Source organism: Vanellus vanellus (genome assembly GCF_965231255.1).
Source record: "Vanellus vanellus genome assembly, chromosome: 2".
Classification (NCBI taxonomy): domain Eukaryota; kingdom Metazoa; phylum Chordata; class Aves; order Charadriiformes; family Charadriidae; genus Vanellus; species Vanellus vanellus.
The window spans coordinates 60,979,352-60,996,751 of NC_138906.1; the positions used below are offsets into that span (position 1 = coordinate 60,979,352).

A 17,400-nucleotide genomic window follows, 5' to 3' on the forward strand; every position below is an offset into this window, starting at 1 on the left:
AAAAAGGCTTTTTTTTTAAAAAAAAAATTAAACTGTGGTTTTACTCTCCCCTGTTTGCAATTTTAAAAATATTTTTGAAGCAAAAGAGAAAAATTACCCATTAGGGCTTTGATGTTTGCTTAAGCAATCTCTAGCACTTAAAAATGTAAAGTAACAGTAAAAAAAGACAACAGTGTAAATGTAAAGTAAATTTTTTAAACATGTAAAAAAGAAAAGTCCTTGTCAGAACCGATCAGCAGTTCTCAATGAACTTGTTCTGGACGCTAACAGTATGTCACCACAAGAATTAACATCACTGTTCATGGTGACAGAAATGTTAAATAAACAAATGACTAAATCGGTTTTAACACAGGCTAATGACTTCATAAACATGGATAAAACTTCTCTATTTCATAACATCACATTTCATCCTCATTTAACAGCAACTCGCAATCTTGAAATATTTCCTTTTGAGACTTCTGATGTCTGGCACTAAAGTTAACTTAAAATAGTACACTATAAAAGTCATGCAATGCTTACATGGCAAGATATTTCTATTTTGAAAAGGAATGCACTTTTTATTAAAAATCGTGGGGGAAACAGTTTACCAAAAAATAGCCTGGTTTTACAAGCTGTGCTGGCAAAGAGTACAGTACAATAAATACTACAGCCAGCCACAGTCAATATGGTTCATGTGAGGTTACAGGGAACTACAAAAGCACAGAAGAATGCTTAATCCCTGTTAATATTGATGCAAGATGGAGGTAGCTCCATTAAAACGAATGATATTATAACAGCATGAAACAACAGAACGAGTTTCAGTCTGAATTAACTGCAGGAAAAGTGTGACTGGGGCAACTGCAAGTAGGAGTATGACATGCTTTTCCTACAAATACATAGATACACAAGACCCAACAACTTACCTGCCTCTTGTCATCTGGTGCTTTAAGGAAAAGTGCATTTATTACCGCAATGGTATATGTCTGGATTTCTTGGTCTGTCCTGTTTGGAACAAAATTATAAACACGAGAGAACATCATGAATACACCGAGCTGTAGAAATTTATCTTCCAGTTGCATTACTACAGGCAGAAGTGGAGGGACCATTTGCACTTAATGTTAACTATGTAAAAGTTAGGTACTCAGCGTCACAGTTGGTCATGACCAGGTTACTTCTATTATTAAGAGATGAGATGTTCCAGTGGAAGACCCAGCATTCATGAAAGGTGGAATGAGTCACACCCTTGAAGTGCCATTGACCCTCCACTGACCATAGCAGGAGCCCAGACAATCACCTTCTGCCAGATGCCCAACAACTCGAGGAAGGAAAAGGAATCTTCCCTAAAGGGTTCTGGAGACGAACCTGCTGGTGTTAACAGCTTTTCAGGTGAGTGGAAAACGCCCCAGCTGGGTGGCAAGCATAACTATACAGTATACACAATACATTACCCTATGCTACAAGAAGCAGTTTCCATCCATTTAACCACCACACTTTACTGTTAAAGAAAAAGCCTCTCCTTTTTCAAATATACCTTCAGCAAATTTGACCAATTGCAGTCTTACACACTTCCCAGAGGCTGGCAAGCAAACCCACCCCATCTGTATGCTAATGGCATTAAGTATTTTACTGCTACAGGGTGCTCCTCTCATCACTCCCCACTTCCAACTACACAAGCAGCTTAGCGTGGAATAATAATAATAATAATAATAATAATAATAATAATAATAATTCAATGATCAAGCAGCTCCAGAAAGCTGGTTACCAGTCATCCAGCCACTTACAGTGGATGCAGGAGTCATACAGGAGGTTGTCAGTCTTTATAACCACTCTTTTTCCAAATGCTTTGCTCATTTTGGGGGGGGTGGGAGGGAGAAATCCACCATATCAGGTGGCAGTTGAAGACACTCACCCCTGCAGATGTGGGATTAGCTGCCCAATTGTGATCTCCTGTGCCACCTTCTGGTACAGGTCATGGCTATTGAGCACCATCGATTCCAGGATTGCTAGCGACCGTTGCAAGATAGAGATGTCCGAGGCAAATTTGTTCACATAGCTTGCTATCTACAAATTCAAAAATTTAGACAGTTTACGTCTTCTCATGAAAACGGGGAAAGGGAAGAAAGAAAAATGTGGATGTGGCTTAGAAAGGCATTAGAATAAAAGTAGTCTTGTCCACATGACAGGTAAAAGTAAATGCCTGAAAGCAATCAACCAGGCACTGCAGATACCTTCAAAGGACACAGATTCTTCAGCTGGCACAAATCACCATAGATTTATGTCAATGGTCACACCACTGAAATATATGCTTCAACATTATATTATGAACACAATAAATCAACATGAAAGAACTAGAACAGTTTTTTGTGAGGAAAACTTCGGAAAGGACAAAGAGAATACTTCTCGTTCTCTCCAGTAGAAATCTGTCCAGCCGGTATTATATAAACAAATATTTAGGCTCAAGGCAACTGTTGCAAAAGAGAAATTTACATTTAGCTGTCTGGCAAAACACAATCTAGCAAAATATGCCTTCCCCCCCTCCCCTGCTGTTACCAACAACACCGAAATTTCTCTCCAGGTTGCAAATTAACTCTGTTGATGATCATTTATCAGCACAGCTGGTTCCATAACTCTGTCTAGAGTCCAGTCTCGCTACGTATTCATGCATTAGTAACTTTCACTTTTACTGCAAGCTGCCATAAACAAATGGCATGTTAATCAAAACCAGGTCTGACCTCTGCTTTTTTGCAGTGTGGCAACGACATGCTGCACATTCTCATCTGCAGAGCCAACACAGCTGTGCAGTAAGATGTGGCAATGTGCGTTCTTCCACACACTACCCAGTCCTTGGCCCCGGCTTCCCTGGAAGAAGCTTGCCTTCTGCTGATACAGGAAGCGAGAACTGCCTGGGTTTTCCTTGAATGCACCAACACCAGCACAGTCAAGCTGAAAGGTACCCAAGGAAGCACAGTCAGACGGAAGAAATGTCATGTGACCACAGTTATTTGCTCTTTACAGCCAAGTAACAGACTACAGTGGCCTTGTCTCAAGTCTCATGCATTCCTTCCAGAAAACTTCAAGTCCACAGACTTCTTCAGCACTTATGCTACAAGCCACTAATGTGATTATACTGTTTCCGATTCTAAATGCTTGCTTAGACCTTGGCACCATTTTTCTTTTGGAGGAAGAAAGGCATACCCTATGCTTGGAAAAGCTGCCTAGCTGCCTGTAAAATTCACAGTTAAATACTGACACGTGGACGACCACATTGTTTTGCACCTGTGACATTTTGAGTAGCACTGATGGAGCAAAACACCCTTTCTGAAACTTTGGTTGGAGATGACAAGGGAAGAGGCACAGATTTTTCTTCTAATCTAGTGCAGCGCTGCTGTTTGCTCTGCTGCTTGGTTTGCATTACCACAATAGGAACATGCTACGCTGAATATAACTCAATTCAGGGAATACACACTGACTCTAGAGAAAATAAAGAACCAATCCGTGCATGCACAGAGAATAGGAGGAGCGAAGCAAATCAATTAGGCTTTTTCTACTCTGGACCTTCAATATCTGCTGCCTGCAAGTCCTGAGCCCAAGTAATATTTACATTAGTAGATGATGCACACCGAGCTGTGTAGATTAACAAGCTGTATCTCAGAAGCGCTGTACTATCCTACTTCTCTTAATGGTAATGCAGTTGTTTTCTGATGCACTGCAGCCAGAGCTGCCAGATGTCCAGAAGGCCCATGATACAGACAGTGCGTGCTCAGAGCAACTCTGCCCTGCTCACACAAGAAGCCAAATGCACTCTGCATGCCTCACAGTCATCAGGCATCCATGGATCAACTGTGCAGCAGGAATACATTATGTCCAGACTGTGCCCCAACTTGTCAGACTACTGTCACCAAGCTCTTTAGAAGCCCTGACGTGCATGAATTATTCTTGGTGCAGCAGCTCCTTCCCATGACATTTCACGTGGCAGCGTAAATGCTTCACTGGGACACACTCATATCGGGGACGTGCAGAAATGTAACAGTATAGAGAACTGAAACCTCAGGCTAGGACGGGCAGCCTTAGACATATTTATTCTTCTGATTCTGCACCACAGCGTCTTTTAATCAAAAACACAAACCCCAGGTATGAAGCTGGCTTGTGTGTTTAAAAAGCTGTGACATACCACACTGAACATACATGCAAAACATCTGCTAGGTAACTTGCACGTCAAGCTGTGTATATTCATAACCACCCTGCTGAAGCATGAAGTCCGGCCAGAAATAATAGGCTTGTCTACCCTGATAAATAAGGCGTCGCCAGTTCCAGAGGGAGCAAAATTAGATTCAAAAGAATTCTATTACCATACTTGGAAGTTCTGGATGTGAGGGGAAAAAAAAAAAAAAAAAAAAAAGACAGCCCTTCTTGAAAAGAGACAAGAATCAATAGGAGTCCAAATTTGTGTTATTTGCTGTTCACTGCTTATTGAACACCACAAGCAGGAAGGGCTTTCAACATCCAAAAATAATCCTGCACTCGTTTATCAAGAACTCTGGCGATAAAAATAATGTAAGCTCACAGAAATACAGCCTGTCCTCCAGAAATAAGGAACTTCATTGTTTTGCACGTTCACATGAAACCTGTCACACGGACGTGTCTCATTAAAGATAAAACTTATCTGTTCAGCAAAATACCTGTAACCTTCATATCTGCATAGTCCTATGGGGACATATATAGCCGCATACAAAAAAGTGGCCGGGTGCTTAACTTCCAATAGATTTCAGGGGAAATTAGGAATCAGAATACCTTTACACATCCAGCCCCAGGGCTCTGACGAGACAGGAGCTAAACATGTAAAGTGAGGGTAGATATGAAAACTACAGCAAACTAAACAACATCATCTGAGTTCTTTTCCTGTTTCAGCATCACTTAAAGCACAGGAGAGAATTACAAAGTTAAAAAACAAAAATTAAAAACAAACAAACACCACCCTCCCCACCCCCCACCCAAACAAACAAGATAAACCCCACCACTAACAAAAACCACACAGGGAACAAACAGTGAAGGCAATAAATCTGCTTTTTCTGAGCAGCAGTATGTTCCTTAGTTATTTGCCTGGACCATTTTGATGTCAAAAATGTACAGAAAAATCTGACAAATTTTTGTTCTCTGTTAAGTCCTAACGCATAGTAAAATTTTAAAGTGTGCATCTCATTTTCAAGTAAGAAACTAGAGTCACACTTGACTACAGAAAAAACAACTGACAGTTGTGAGACGCAGAGATACTCCCTGCTACCACCCCCTTTTCCTGCAGAGTACATTTTAGAAGGCAGAGTAAACAATTCATCAAGGTTAAGACTCTGCATCACACAGTTATGCAACAGCAATTATATAAATAATTCTAAGAGATATTTTTAACTATATCTCAACCAATACCACAAACTTTATTTATCCTCCTGTAGGAACTAAAGATGGGAGTACCAAATTTGTATAGTGTATTTTGATATCTAATTACCATGATGTTTTCTACGAACTGGGCATTCAAATCCTTCAGGGAACTACAGAAGCTGGAAATAAACTTTATTGTCAAAAGCAAGAAAAAGGTCTTGAAAGAATCTTGCACATCTTTAGGAAGTTTTTTCAACTAATACTATTTTCTCTGAAGATAAGGAACAAAGCTCTCCTTGAAAATGTCAATTTTTATTTGCAGCAGTTGGAATAGCAGTCTTTATGTACCCAAAGGATGGGAGAGAGACTGCATCCAAGACCAAGCAGTTAGTCATTAGAAGCAGTTAGAGGTTCCCCTTGAGGTCTCCTCCAGTTTCTACATTTGAAGTTAGAAATCTATTCACGAAAGAAGTTCAGGTTAATTCCTCCCCATTCCAGTTAGGGTTCCATTTAACATGAAAGACAGCTTCAAAGGGCAGAAGCACCTGATTGCAGAGTTCCCGCTCAGCTAGTAGAAACTTATCAGCTCCCTTATCCATCCTGTCAACCACTTGAGCAAGCCCATCAGCAACCTCAAAGCAAGTGGCCTGTCAAAAGCCAAGGTCAGAAGCAATTGAGAATAAAGCTGCAGACTGCCACCAGAGAGACACGGTCCTTTAGGTTTGCCCCTTGCCCACAGAGCCCCACTGAGGGTTCTGCTGTTCTGTATCCCAACCATGTGGCAGGTCAGGACACACATGTGCCTCTTTCCTCTATTTTTGTCATTCTTTGTCCTTCTGTTTCTCTTCTAACTGTCTTATTCTTCTCCTTGGTCCCTTTCTTGTCCACCAGTTTCACTTTTGGTTTTCACTTGCCAGTTTTGGTTTTCATAGGTACTTCATGAGAATGCTTTTGTTTATGTCTTTTGTTTTGTTTTTTTTAAATTGGGTCACTGTCCAAGGAAACCTATGGAAGTGCCAGACAGGAGAGATGAGCCATTAACAGAGGTGCACACAACACTTTCTTCTGTAGTCACTATACAGCCCACAGGGAAAAAAGACGTTGATAAGGTTAGACAAAGACAATCCTTTTGAGTCACTAACAAAGTAGATTGATTTAAACTCATTTTAGCAAGTTTCTTCATACACTACTTAGTAGGCTCCCCTAGCAGATAAGGCATTCTGGGCTTGACCTTGTATCTCACAAAGTGAGTTAAAACACAGTTGTACTATTTTCTTGATGACAATGATCATCGTCATAACCTATCCAGACTGGCAAAAAAGAGAGTCCAAAAACCAGATCAATTATACTAATTTTTCTTACAAATAGCATCCATCACTTTTAATGACTGCAACTGAGATTTAATATCCAATGCTCATTTCATAATTGATTCTTCTTTCACTTTTGGCAACAAACGTAAATTTGTACCTTCTTTTGGCAGTAGCAATTTTCTAACCAAATTTAAATTAAAAGTCTTTGCTCTGACACACTCCATTAAAATGAAGAGCTCTTTGCCACAAGTTATATTTGTCCCATTACTGCTTCTGATGTCATTTTAGTGAAGTAACTCTGCTATCTTTTGAACCTGTACAAGCACACTTTAATTTGAGTTCTGAGTTCAATGTGGTTTGAAAATTCTTTGTAAAGAACTGTGGGTTGGGTTTTATTTCCACAGTAAACGAAAACGGTTAAATCAGTAACACAAACTTTTTTCTGAAGTCTGTTAAATCTCTGTATTTAAAGAGTAGTCCTGTGTTTCTTCTGCTTTTGTACATCTCCTACATTAAGAAAAGATAAAAATGTTGCAAATTGTGGAAAGATCTGTTTCAAAACCACAGACCTCAGCTGCAAGATTCAGGAGGACCAGAGTTCAACTGGATAATCTCAGTAGATACCAGCTCAATTTCAATTTGTAAACTAACTCATTTCTCTTCCTCCCATATCCCCAGAGGAAACATTTCAGTGCTGTTTCTGTTTCAAGATGCATGGCATTACTCATTTTAATTTACATTACATCAAAATACTAATTTTTGCTTTAACTGCATGGTATCTGCACAGGGAGGTCACACTGTAATTGAGCAAACAATTTCTTGTGTAAAATGCTTAATACAGTGTTGATCCCATTTCACTCCCATTAATTTCCATAGAAGTTGGGCCAGAACCTGCAACTGCAAATATTTATAGTTTGAAACAGCACTTGAATCCCATTTTCATGTACCATTTTGACCAATAACCAAAATAACGTACCTGGGGAAAAACAAACAAAAAAAAAAACACCAACCCACCAACCATGACTCACCTCAAAAATGTAAACTGATATAGAACAGGTAGCACTGATTACAAATTTACCTTTTTAATGAATGCCACAGAGAATGTATCCCACGATACAATCCCATGATCCATCAGCTCAACAAATGCAGTCAGTGTAAAGGACAACATATCTCCAAAGCTGTAAGAGACAGGAGTCATGATAACATTTACCAGTGATGCAGCAGGGCAACGACCGAGGGAATAAAGCAGCAGGAAGCTTTCAGAAAGGCAGGAAAACGAAGCCAATTATGGACTAAGAGGTAGCAGAAGAGCAAGAGAGGCCGTGCAACAGATAGTCTCCAAAACAATTTAGTGCGGACATCAAGAGCAGTCACCTGGAAGAAAGCAACTTTGTAAGAGAAGAACTAATCGCCAGGAGAACACTACATGCAATGCTCAAGGAAATCAGATAGTCCCAATTAAACTTCTCTTATCAATTCAGAGTTTTAGATCTAACAGAAGAAGAGAAGTGAGCTTTTTCTTAGCAGCTATGGAAATGCTCCTAATTGAATGTCATATAGAAGTCCCACGCGTTGGTACCTCCGTATCAAGGAGATTGGCAGAAAGTTAGTGGATTGTTTGTTCGTTCTCTTACAAGGAAGCAAATACATATTAAAAATGCACCAGAAGAGACTTTCTATTGAGCGGCAATTTTCCCCATAGTTAATGCTTGGATTTCTTTGAACCTGAAGATGCATCTGCTTTTGTTTATCTATGGGCAACCATGACAAGCGAATTGCAAAGCTCCCACAGTTCATCCAAGCGCGCCGCTCAAATTGTTTAGGGTTTGCAGGCCACTGCACTGCATTTTACACCTGTACATTTACACTTGTAAATCTGAGATTCAATCCATTTTTGTACAAATTCAACTAAATTCAAAACGGGTTTAAACTCAACATAAAGAATATGCTCTAACCTGACTAGCTGCACAGGAATTTTCCATGTTAAACCCCAGCTTTTAAAGATTAGCTTCATTTCTATATGTAGTCAGGGCACCTAAGAGTCAGCAGCCATAATGACTTTAACGAGGTAACTACTCAATACAAGCAGCAGTGCACAGAGCCCGAAACAAAGCAGCGTATTACCTTTAAGGGCATGCCAAACCGCCTGCAAGGTACTCTGCCACTAAGCCAGTAACAAGCATAAGCACACAATCAATCTAAACAGCATGAACAGTCCCACTGATTTTTAATGCAACAGCTCACCTAATAAAAAGATAAAATTAAGAAAAAATTTAAGATCAGAACTACTGTGCTCAGTATGTTAAAAACCTGAATCTAATACTACAGCCACACTTAAGGAGTGTAATTAGTAGTCCTTATTCTGTGATTTCTTCTCCTACTCTCCTGCAACAACCCAACACAAATAAGCGAACATCCCCTCAGGTGAACATCCCCTCAGAGGGAAGACATTTACAGCACTACAGAGGAATAAGGCAGAAAATCAGTTTCGATGTGGCAACCCAAATAGCCAGTTTACTGGATTTGATATAATCTGCCATTTAGGGATTTCTGATTGTAAGATGCAGCGTTTAGTGGCCCCTTAATTTACGAAAGGAGCTCTTGTTCATCAAAACACCACAAATGCCCTCCACTAAAAATAAATTTTCTATTCTTGACGTTTTGTGAGTAAAACAAAAAAAAAAAAACAAACCACCCAAAACACACCTTTTTCTTCCACAGAAACTAAGGGTATCCACAGTGGCTTTGATTATTTATGACAAAATGAAAAAACTACACCAAAGATCAAACAAGAAAAATACAGTGTCTTTAAAAAATCCACTGTAATTCTGCAAGACATATTTTGTTCAGCAAACACATGACCTGGAAGTTTTTTGTTTTGTGTTGGGTGTAGGTGGGTTGGTTTTATTTTGATGGTTTTTAATATTGCAAATCTTTTAAGAATTAAATTAGATTTAAAATGTCATCATTAGCATTACAAATAACCAAGGAATTCATAATAAGATGACAATAAGACCCTGAAGGAAATTTAATCAGCTCCAGTCTCATCATTTTCCCCAATCCATTTCTTTTGCATAAAATGGTTATGTATGAACGCACAAATAAAACAGCACCCCTAGGAAAGGCTTCCTTCTAAAAATTTGTACCAAATTCTCATGCATCTCCCTGACAGAAAACTTCCACAAATATACGGAATTCTGGTATTTTAAGAAGCTAGACTAAACTAGATCCAAATAATAATAACAAAAAAAAAATTACAAAAAGATAGGCCATTAGGCCATATAGGTTAAAAAGTAAAAATATAAGTAAAAGTATAAAAATATCTCTCCCAGCATTAAACTAAGCAGATAATTTATCTCCCCTATATTTTTCTCATACATTCTTAAAAAATTTAGTCAATTAACCCGTATTTAGTACATAAATACTCTTCTTCAAAGAGCATGAAAGCTAATTCCCAGAAACAATGCGTATAGTTTAGAGGGATTACTTAAAATGTATTAAACCTGCATATGGATATTCACCTTCAGAACAGCAGTTGCTGGGATGTAAAGGAATTAAACTAACCTGAATTCAACAGTCTCATTTATTCTTCTCACCCAAACTACTGATTAATCCTGCCAATTAATCCAGCCTCCTCCACAGCTTTGGAGGAGAAACTGGGTTAATGAAGCTGAAAATACCGGTATTAATGTATAAACCCAGTTTTAGTAGATGTGGCAATGGTACAACTGTTTGGGATCCAGAAGGTGAAAGTACTTTTCAAGCTAAAATGATCAGACACCCCACCAGGTGTCACTCCTGGGACACTGCTTCAAATAATTAATGAGAGTGAAGAGGTGCAACACTGGGACTAATCAAGCAGAACAAACCACTCCAACCATATTAATGCAGCACCACACATGCATAGCATGTATTTTTTTTTTTTAAATATATAGCTATACATATGCACCTGCACACACATGTACACACTAAGTGGCACTGCAAAAGCCAAAAGCCATTCTTAAAGGATAAGCATTAGGAACAGCGCAGCTAGAAATGAAAGCAATGTCCAGGCTAACTAGAGCAAGATAAGGATTAAAGTATATGGAGGGGGGAGGGACTGATGTTGATTCATTGTTATGTGTTTAAACAGAAGCAAATAGGTAGAAAGAGATTTCCAAGCCACTCATTTCAAGACACACAACCACAGACACACTCATACTATTAAGAGCAGAAGACAGAAAAGATGCAAGAAATTTCAAGGGAATCAAAGCTTGTTCATAAAAGTGGTCGTCTTAGAAAATAAGCGTTAGAAGCTATTTAACTCAAAATCTCAGTGAATAAGTGTTTTAGTCATACAAAAAGTCTGAAAAACTACAGGGCCTCTTTCTTCATAAAATCTTTTCAGACTAATCCACTGCAAAAGGTACAGCAGTTCTGTAAATACCAAAACCTTGCTGCTCTGGCAAAATCTCTTAATGGTTTCACAGTAATTCCTCATGAAGGTGCTTTTTAATGTGTGTCACTGCAGCAAGAGGGGAAAAACGATCAAAAAGATGCACTGTGTAATTGCAATTTCATATCTCACTGACATTTTAATGATCTATGCTCTCGGGCAAGCTACTTGCACAATCCCTCCTGAGTGCTGTTCAGGGCTCTAGCTCTTAGGTGGAGACACCTTACGCTGGGACAGCTGATGAAGTTTCCCCATTCTCTGCCGTCTGACTCCACTCTTCTAACCACCTTTGCGAGGGTGGGTGAGCTGGTCATGAAGCACCTCCTCACCCACAGCAGCTCTCAGCAAAAGCCTCTTAAACAGCAGAAAGCTGTGGTCTGTAACACTATCAGCTGGTCCCAGTGTGAGCTGTTCCAGTGTGGATGGATGGCTGTGCTCTGATCCACAGCCTATGCACCTCAACCGCTCCGACAAACCTGACTGAAGAGTAGGTCAGTTACATCCCACATTTTTAGGTTTTAGAGAAATATCAGGTCAGGTTAATTTACGTTCCTAAGAATTTTCTGCATTCTTACCTTAAGAAACTGTGAAGAAAAAAAAAAACTCCACACATTTTGATATTAGCTTTTCTTTCCTAAAAATAAAGATGACAGGAATTTGCACCCTGACCCACCACACTTGTCTCTCACCTGCCTTCCTAGTATCATTTCTACATGCTAAACCATCTTTTTATCATGTATGCTAGGTAATCCTCAGATGTATATATAGAACTATGTCTAATATTTTGAAAGATGCCTGAAGCAATTTGGATTACTTTTCAAAATAAATTAGTGGGACTTGAGCACCCAAACCCCTAGATGTTTTTGGAAAAAAATGAAAAAAATAAAAAAAACCCAACCAAAACCTCAATCCATGTTTAACACACATACTAAAATGAATATTTTATTGCTGTTGAGGAGGGATAAAATATTCAGCTGTTCAAATGATTCTTTAAATCGAGATAATTAGTCAAGCTCTGCTGTCAACAGGAGCACAGCAGAAACTGGAAGTTAACTGTTGGGTGTCTGTCACAACCAGGATCAGCCGTCAGCCCATTAAGACTAGAAGCCAAAGACAGGACATCTTTACACAAACCATTTTTCACGGGCAGAACAGAACCAAAGCTGTTTTCTAGTTGTGCAGAGGAAAGGCTGCAAAGAAACAGCTTTAACTGGGTAGGAGGCAACAGAAGAGTTGTGGCCTGCTACCAAATGCAGGACTTAAGGAAGCAGTTAACTTTTAAGTCCTTTATCATTGAGAACTGTGCTCGAAGCCTAATACTGGGCAGCTGAAAGGCCTGACATCATCGAGGTCAACATGAAAGAGTAAGAACAGCTTTTTAAGTTAAGAGTTGTCATGGATAAATGGCCATGAATAAATTTCAACGGGGGAGCAGAACATATCTCATCATCAGTGGACAAGAGCTCTGGAAAAGCCATGGGGGCAAGAACCTAACCAAGTCTAAAAGGAAGACTGATGAGACTCTTCCAGCACAGTGTGAACAAGCATATTTTTTATTGCTATGGCTCCTCTTCATTGCTTCTACACTGCCTAGTTTCTTCAAGTAACCTTTCCAAGGGTGAAGATAAGCCACCATCAAATCAAACTAGGAGCAATTCACACCTACTTGGTACTTACTCAGTACAGCTGAAAATGACTGAACAATCTGCAGGGTAGCTGCCCCTATTTTTCTAGGTGATTACAGAAAATACACTTTACTGCTACAGTGCAATTGACACAGGTTTGTGTTCTGTTTTGTTTTTTGGGTTTTTTTTTTGTTTTTTTTTTTTTTTTTTGCATCCTGCCAAGCACCACTGAAATATTTCTTTGTGATACAGTTTCACTGTGTTCATTACAAGGAATCAGCCCTACTGATTTTGAACCACTTGCATTCTTAAAAACCTGAAATAGCTTTGTACCCCTGGTATCAGGGCTTCTTGAAGATTGAAAATTAACTCTGATTAAAGAAAACAACCTGTGAAATTTAAACAGTACTGTGACTATTCTTGAATAAGTTCAGGTGTAGATTCTCTTATTATGGAGCATGACTAAATCCACTCTGAGGTATGTTAAGCATTTGTTTGCATGGGAAACTAGCCCAGAGGAACTATTACGCACTGGTTCTTCATGAAGATGTGATTAGAATTACCTTTTCTCATCCTCCCCATCTTTCAAAATCCTGGTTTTGCTCATTTCATTGTAATTTCTTTAAATGGACCGTATTTTCTTAAAAGACCAGGAATAACTAACCCCCCAGGAAAAGCATCAATCATCATGGTTTGACTACAATTCAAAGGTCAATTGATGTTGATGTTTAATGGCAATTTTTTTAAAAATCCAAGTATTAGCCAACATGGCATAAATAAAATCCCAGAATAAAATGGGAACCTCTAAAACTGAAAAGACAGAGGAAAAAAACCCTCACATTTTAGAAAAACTTCCTCCAGTGGAGAAAGCTATTAGGCAAGGCCTCTCTGTGAAAATCAGGTTTTAATTAAGTCAGGCTAGCTTGTGCAACCTACCAGAGATAAAATGAAAAACTGGCACTTTATGAAATATGTCATCCTGTAAATCAAAAGTAACTTTTCATTACCATTTGGTTTAAGTTTCTTTAGTCAAGAAGACAGCAGGAGGAGGCTGCAAAGTATTAAACTTTAGTTTGGTTCATTTTACCAAGTTCTGATGTGTTGGTTTTGGTTTGTTTTTTTTTTTATAGTTCTTGTTTTGTTGGACCTTTTCCCATTAATACACGGGTAAAAACAGTCAGAATGTTCAATGATTACACTCATAGAGCACTAGCGTACACACTTTACTTTCAAAATGTATGAACAGATCAGCTTCCAGAACTATCGGATTCACATACTGACCAATGGCTCTGGTATCTTTTTTAGAACAAGTCCAAAGCTCAAGAATTTGTGTTATTTTAATTGTATCATTTCGTGTACTACTGACAGAAATCAAAATATTAAACTGTGTGCCCCAAAGTCAATTGAAGCCTCTACTGACAGGATTTAACTTCCAAACTTAGAATAAACTTTAGTCACATCCACTTTCTTTACTGCTGTATCCACTGATGTGCTATATCTACACTGATCAATAAGAATTCCCTAAAGTAGGTAATGCTTTGTTCCCATGAGTACTTAACTGTGTAAAAAAAAAAAAAAAAAAACAACAAAATTAAGTCAGATCATCAGTATGATCAGGTCCTAAAACCAGGGTGCAGTGCAACTATAAGTCAGTATTTTAGTACTGTCTTGAGGACAATCACGTAACTTAATGTAAAAAACCCTACAGGATAACAGAATTTGGAAGCAGAGAGATGCTGAAGGTGTATAACTACTATTCCACACAGAAATATTTTTACAGCAGTGAGGAAAAACCCGCCATCTAAACACAGGAGGTACCTTGTCTCAGCAGGGGTAATGCTGTCAAGAATTCTGAAAGTCTCATGCCATTTTAATCATCTTCCTCAGAATCTAAACTTCTCCATCATGAAACAAGTTACTTTTATTAGGTTGAGAAAGCATATGTAGAGGAAGGATTTAAGTTGCTGGACAAATTTATTCTTACTGTCTAATTTATTTATTAGACGATGATTTAATAATAAATGTTTCAGAACTTGGTTTGCAGCAGATTTGTGAAAGTATGATTTAGCATGGATTCAAATGGGGAGTCGCCTTTCCTGCATGATAAACCACATCAAGCTCTCAGAGTGACAGATGCGTCATTAATCAATTAATTATTCTTTTGCTTCCTTGGGTTTTAGCTATACTTGACATGTCAAACTTGCAAGCCAATCAAGATATTCTAATATCTCATGGGGTCTCAATTCATCAAAGCCTATGAAGCCTGTGCTTAACTTAAAGCACACAGAAGAGTCCCATTCAAAATCATCAGGGCAATCAGCATGCCTCTGAACTTTCCGATACGAGGCCCTTTACTATATTACAGTTTTCCTTTATGCAGTTATCTGCAACAACTAGCATTACCTGGGACCGGCAAATAATAGGAATTCAAGCTCTTACTTTCATCTCGCCAACATCAACAATTAAAGTTGCCTACTATCAATCGTGTAAGGCAGATCAATTGAAGAGGGGAATCGGGGAAGGCAGGAAAATTACTTGTTTGCTTAAATTAAAAAACAAAACAAAAGCCTTACTTAGGAAATAGTAGAAGCCCCAGCAGAAGTTACAGAAATGAAGCACCCATTCCACAAGCAAAGCAAAAAAGGCTTCATCAGGAAATTTTAACAGGCAAAGAGCAGAGAACAGAGAACGTTGAAGACTGTCTGAATGAATACGCACAGTTGTATTTACGTATAAAGATTAGCGTAAAGGCCTGAACTCAGTCATGCAAAAGAAGAGGAAGTGTGCAAGGTGATGATCTAATCAGGTTCTTACCAGGGCTTCATTATCTTCTGCAATTTCTGATATCGTCTGCAAAATTAAAACTTGCACGTGAGGAGACACACTTTAAAACATCTGTACTCTATTTACCTATGCATACACACACACACACACCCACACCCATACTTGATTCATAAAATTCAAAGACAGACACACAATAAAAGGCAGTAAATTACTAACAATTCGCTGTGAATAGAAACAGTTCAGTAACCGGTAAAGTAAAGAACATTAAAAAAATAATTTCAAATACTTGTTCAGAATACTTCTGTTAACTTCTGTTAGGAAAAAAGCAGAAAAGAAAAGACAGTTGATAGGGGAAGTATATCAGATTCCTCTAAAACCTGTTTCTCTTGACCATTGAAGCATGTCTAGGCTCCTAAACTAATTAAGTATTTGTGTAAAAGAAGTCTTTGGTACAAAACAATAAAGATTTACACATTAAGCATTTTCTGTCTCGTTGCTACAACATGTAATCCATTACCTGAAAAACTCTTGTTTTATTTACTTCCAGTCTCTATCACTAATACTGATATCAGAGTTATTAGCATGGTTGAAAGCTGTTGTGTAGCTAGGACCAACACAGACCAAAATCCTGACCTTCTCAAGTCAGGGACAAATCTTCTGTTGACTTCAAAGAGAGGCAAAGAATTTACCCTGGATTTTTAACCAGAGTTGCATTTACTCAACAAGTCAAAACCATCTTGCACCAGCTCCGTGATACATAAATACAGTGCAGCCGTCTTATTCCAACAGAACGTTCAACCTCACCTGTACCTCCTCTGCTATTAAAATTCACACACCAATGGACATGCCTAGACCCAAGGGACTGAATCAACTCACTCGAGAAAGATAATGATCTCATTAAGAATGTAACTTACTGATTCAGATTATAAGAGACCAAGCTACACACCCAACCTTCAGTGTGATGCTCTTGCTTTCCTAGTAGCTTCCAAAACATTTGGTTCCAGTTGCAGCAAGAGGTTTAACATACCCCAAAAGTTGTTTTTTTTCATTTAGGCTTTTCCTATTTTTCCTTTAAGATACACACTGTTGTGTCTCACCAGTGAACCAGAAGCTACGGCATCATATTACTATATTCAGGAAACTGGAAGCCAAGTATTAAGGGGGGGGGGGGGGAGGTGGGGCAAATAATAAGTGCATTTGAAAGCTGTAGCCCACTAATCACAATTTGCAAGTCATCCTCCTGCTAATAACTGGCTTCAGAACTGCTGATTATGCTACTGAGCAAGCTGAAGAAAGAGACTATCCACGGTAAAAATGGCATCCAAGACAAATAACTTCTTAAAAACACCACTTAAACCAACAAAAAAAAAGGGGGGGGGGGGGGGGGGGGGGGAAGAAAAGAATATCCATCTCCTACTTAACCCCTTCTTGTGTCTCCTAAATCTATTTCATAGTTTTATTTCAGAGAGTTGGCTGTAGCTCCACACTGGACAGACTTCTGTTCAAAAGGAGAACAAAGAGGTCCCTCCTTCCTCCCTGCCCCATTTTGCCCATGTCTTCCCCTTTGCACTTGCTGCCGTGCTGTTCAGCCCACAACAGCTCCAGGATACCAAGGTCTCCAGCCACTGACTCAACTCTCTCCCAGAACTTCATTAGATTTGATTTATTTTATTTTTTTTTCCTTTTGATACAGCAGTAACACCTCCCACCTTGCATTTGCCATTCTGTTTATGCATAAGTAATGTGGTGCTTTCTACAGAGACCACACGAGTCTATGTATAGACTCTTTCAAGAAGGACCAGTCTCAGGGAGTGCAGCTTTTGAGCTGGCTTGTGTAACCACCAGGGTAGAAAACACAGAAGCAGTGGTTTGAAATCCTTCATGGCTATCCATG

The 17,400-nt window shown here is 38.9% G+C and overlaps 1 protein-coding gene across 1 annotated transcript in view; it reads right to left on the reverse strand.

Annotated features, from left to right (window-relative positions):
* Nucleotides 1-17,400, reverse strand: part of ELMO1 (engulfment and cell motility 1) — a 310,350-nt gene that overhangs the window by 198,478 nt on the left and 94,472 nt on the right. The window contains exons 7-10 of the mRNA XM_082479784.1: nt 15,537-15,572; nt 7,741-7,840; nt 1,889-2,040; nt 903-981 (exon numbers count right to left, since the gene is read on the reverse strand). Coding sequence (XP_082335910.1) covers nt 903-981; nt 1,889-2,040; nt 7,741-7,840; nt 15,537-15,572 — 367 coding nt within the window. The remainder of the gene's footprint in view (nt 1-902; nt 982-1,888; nt 2,041-7,740; nt 7,841-15,536; nt 15,573-17,400) is intronic.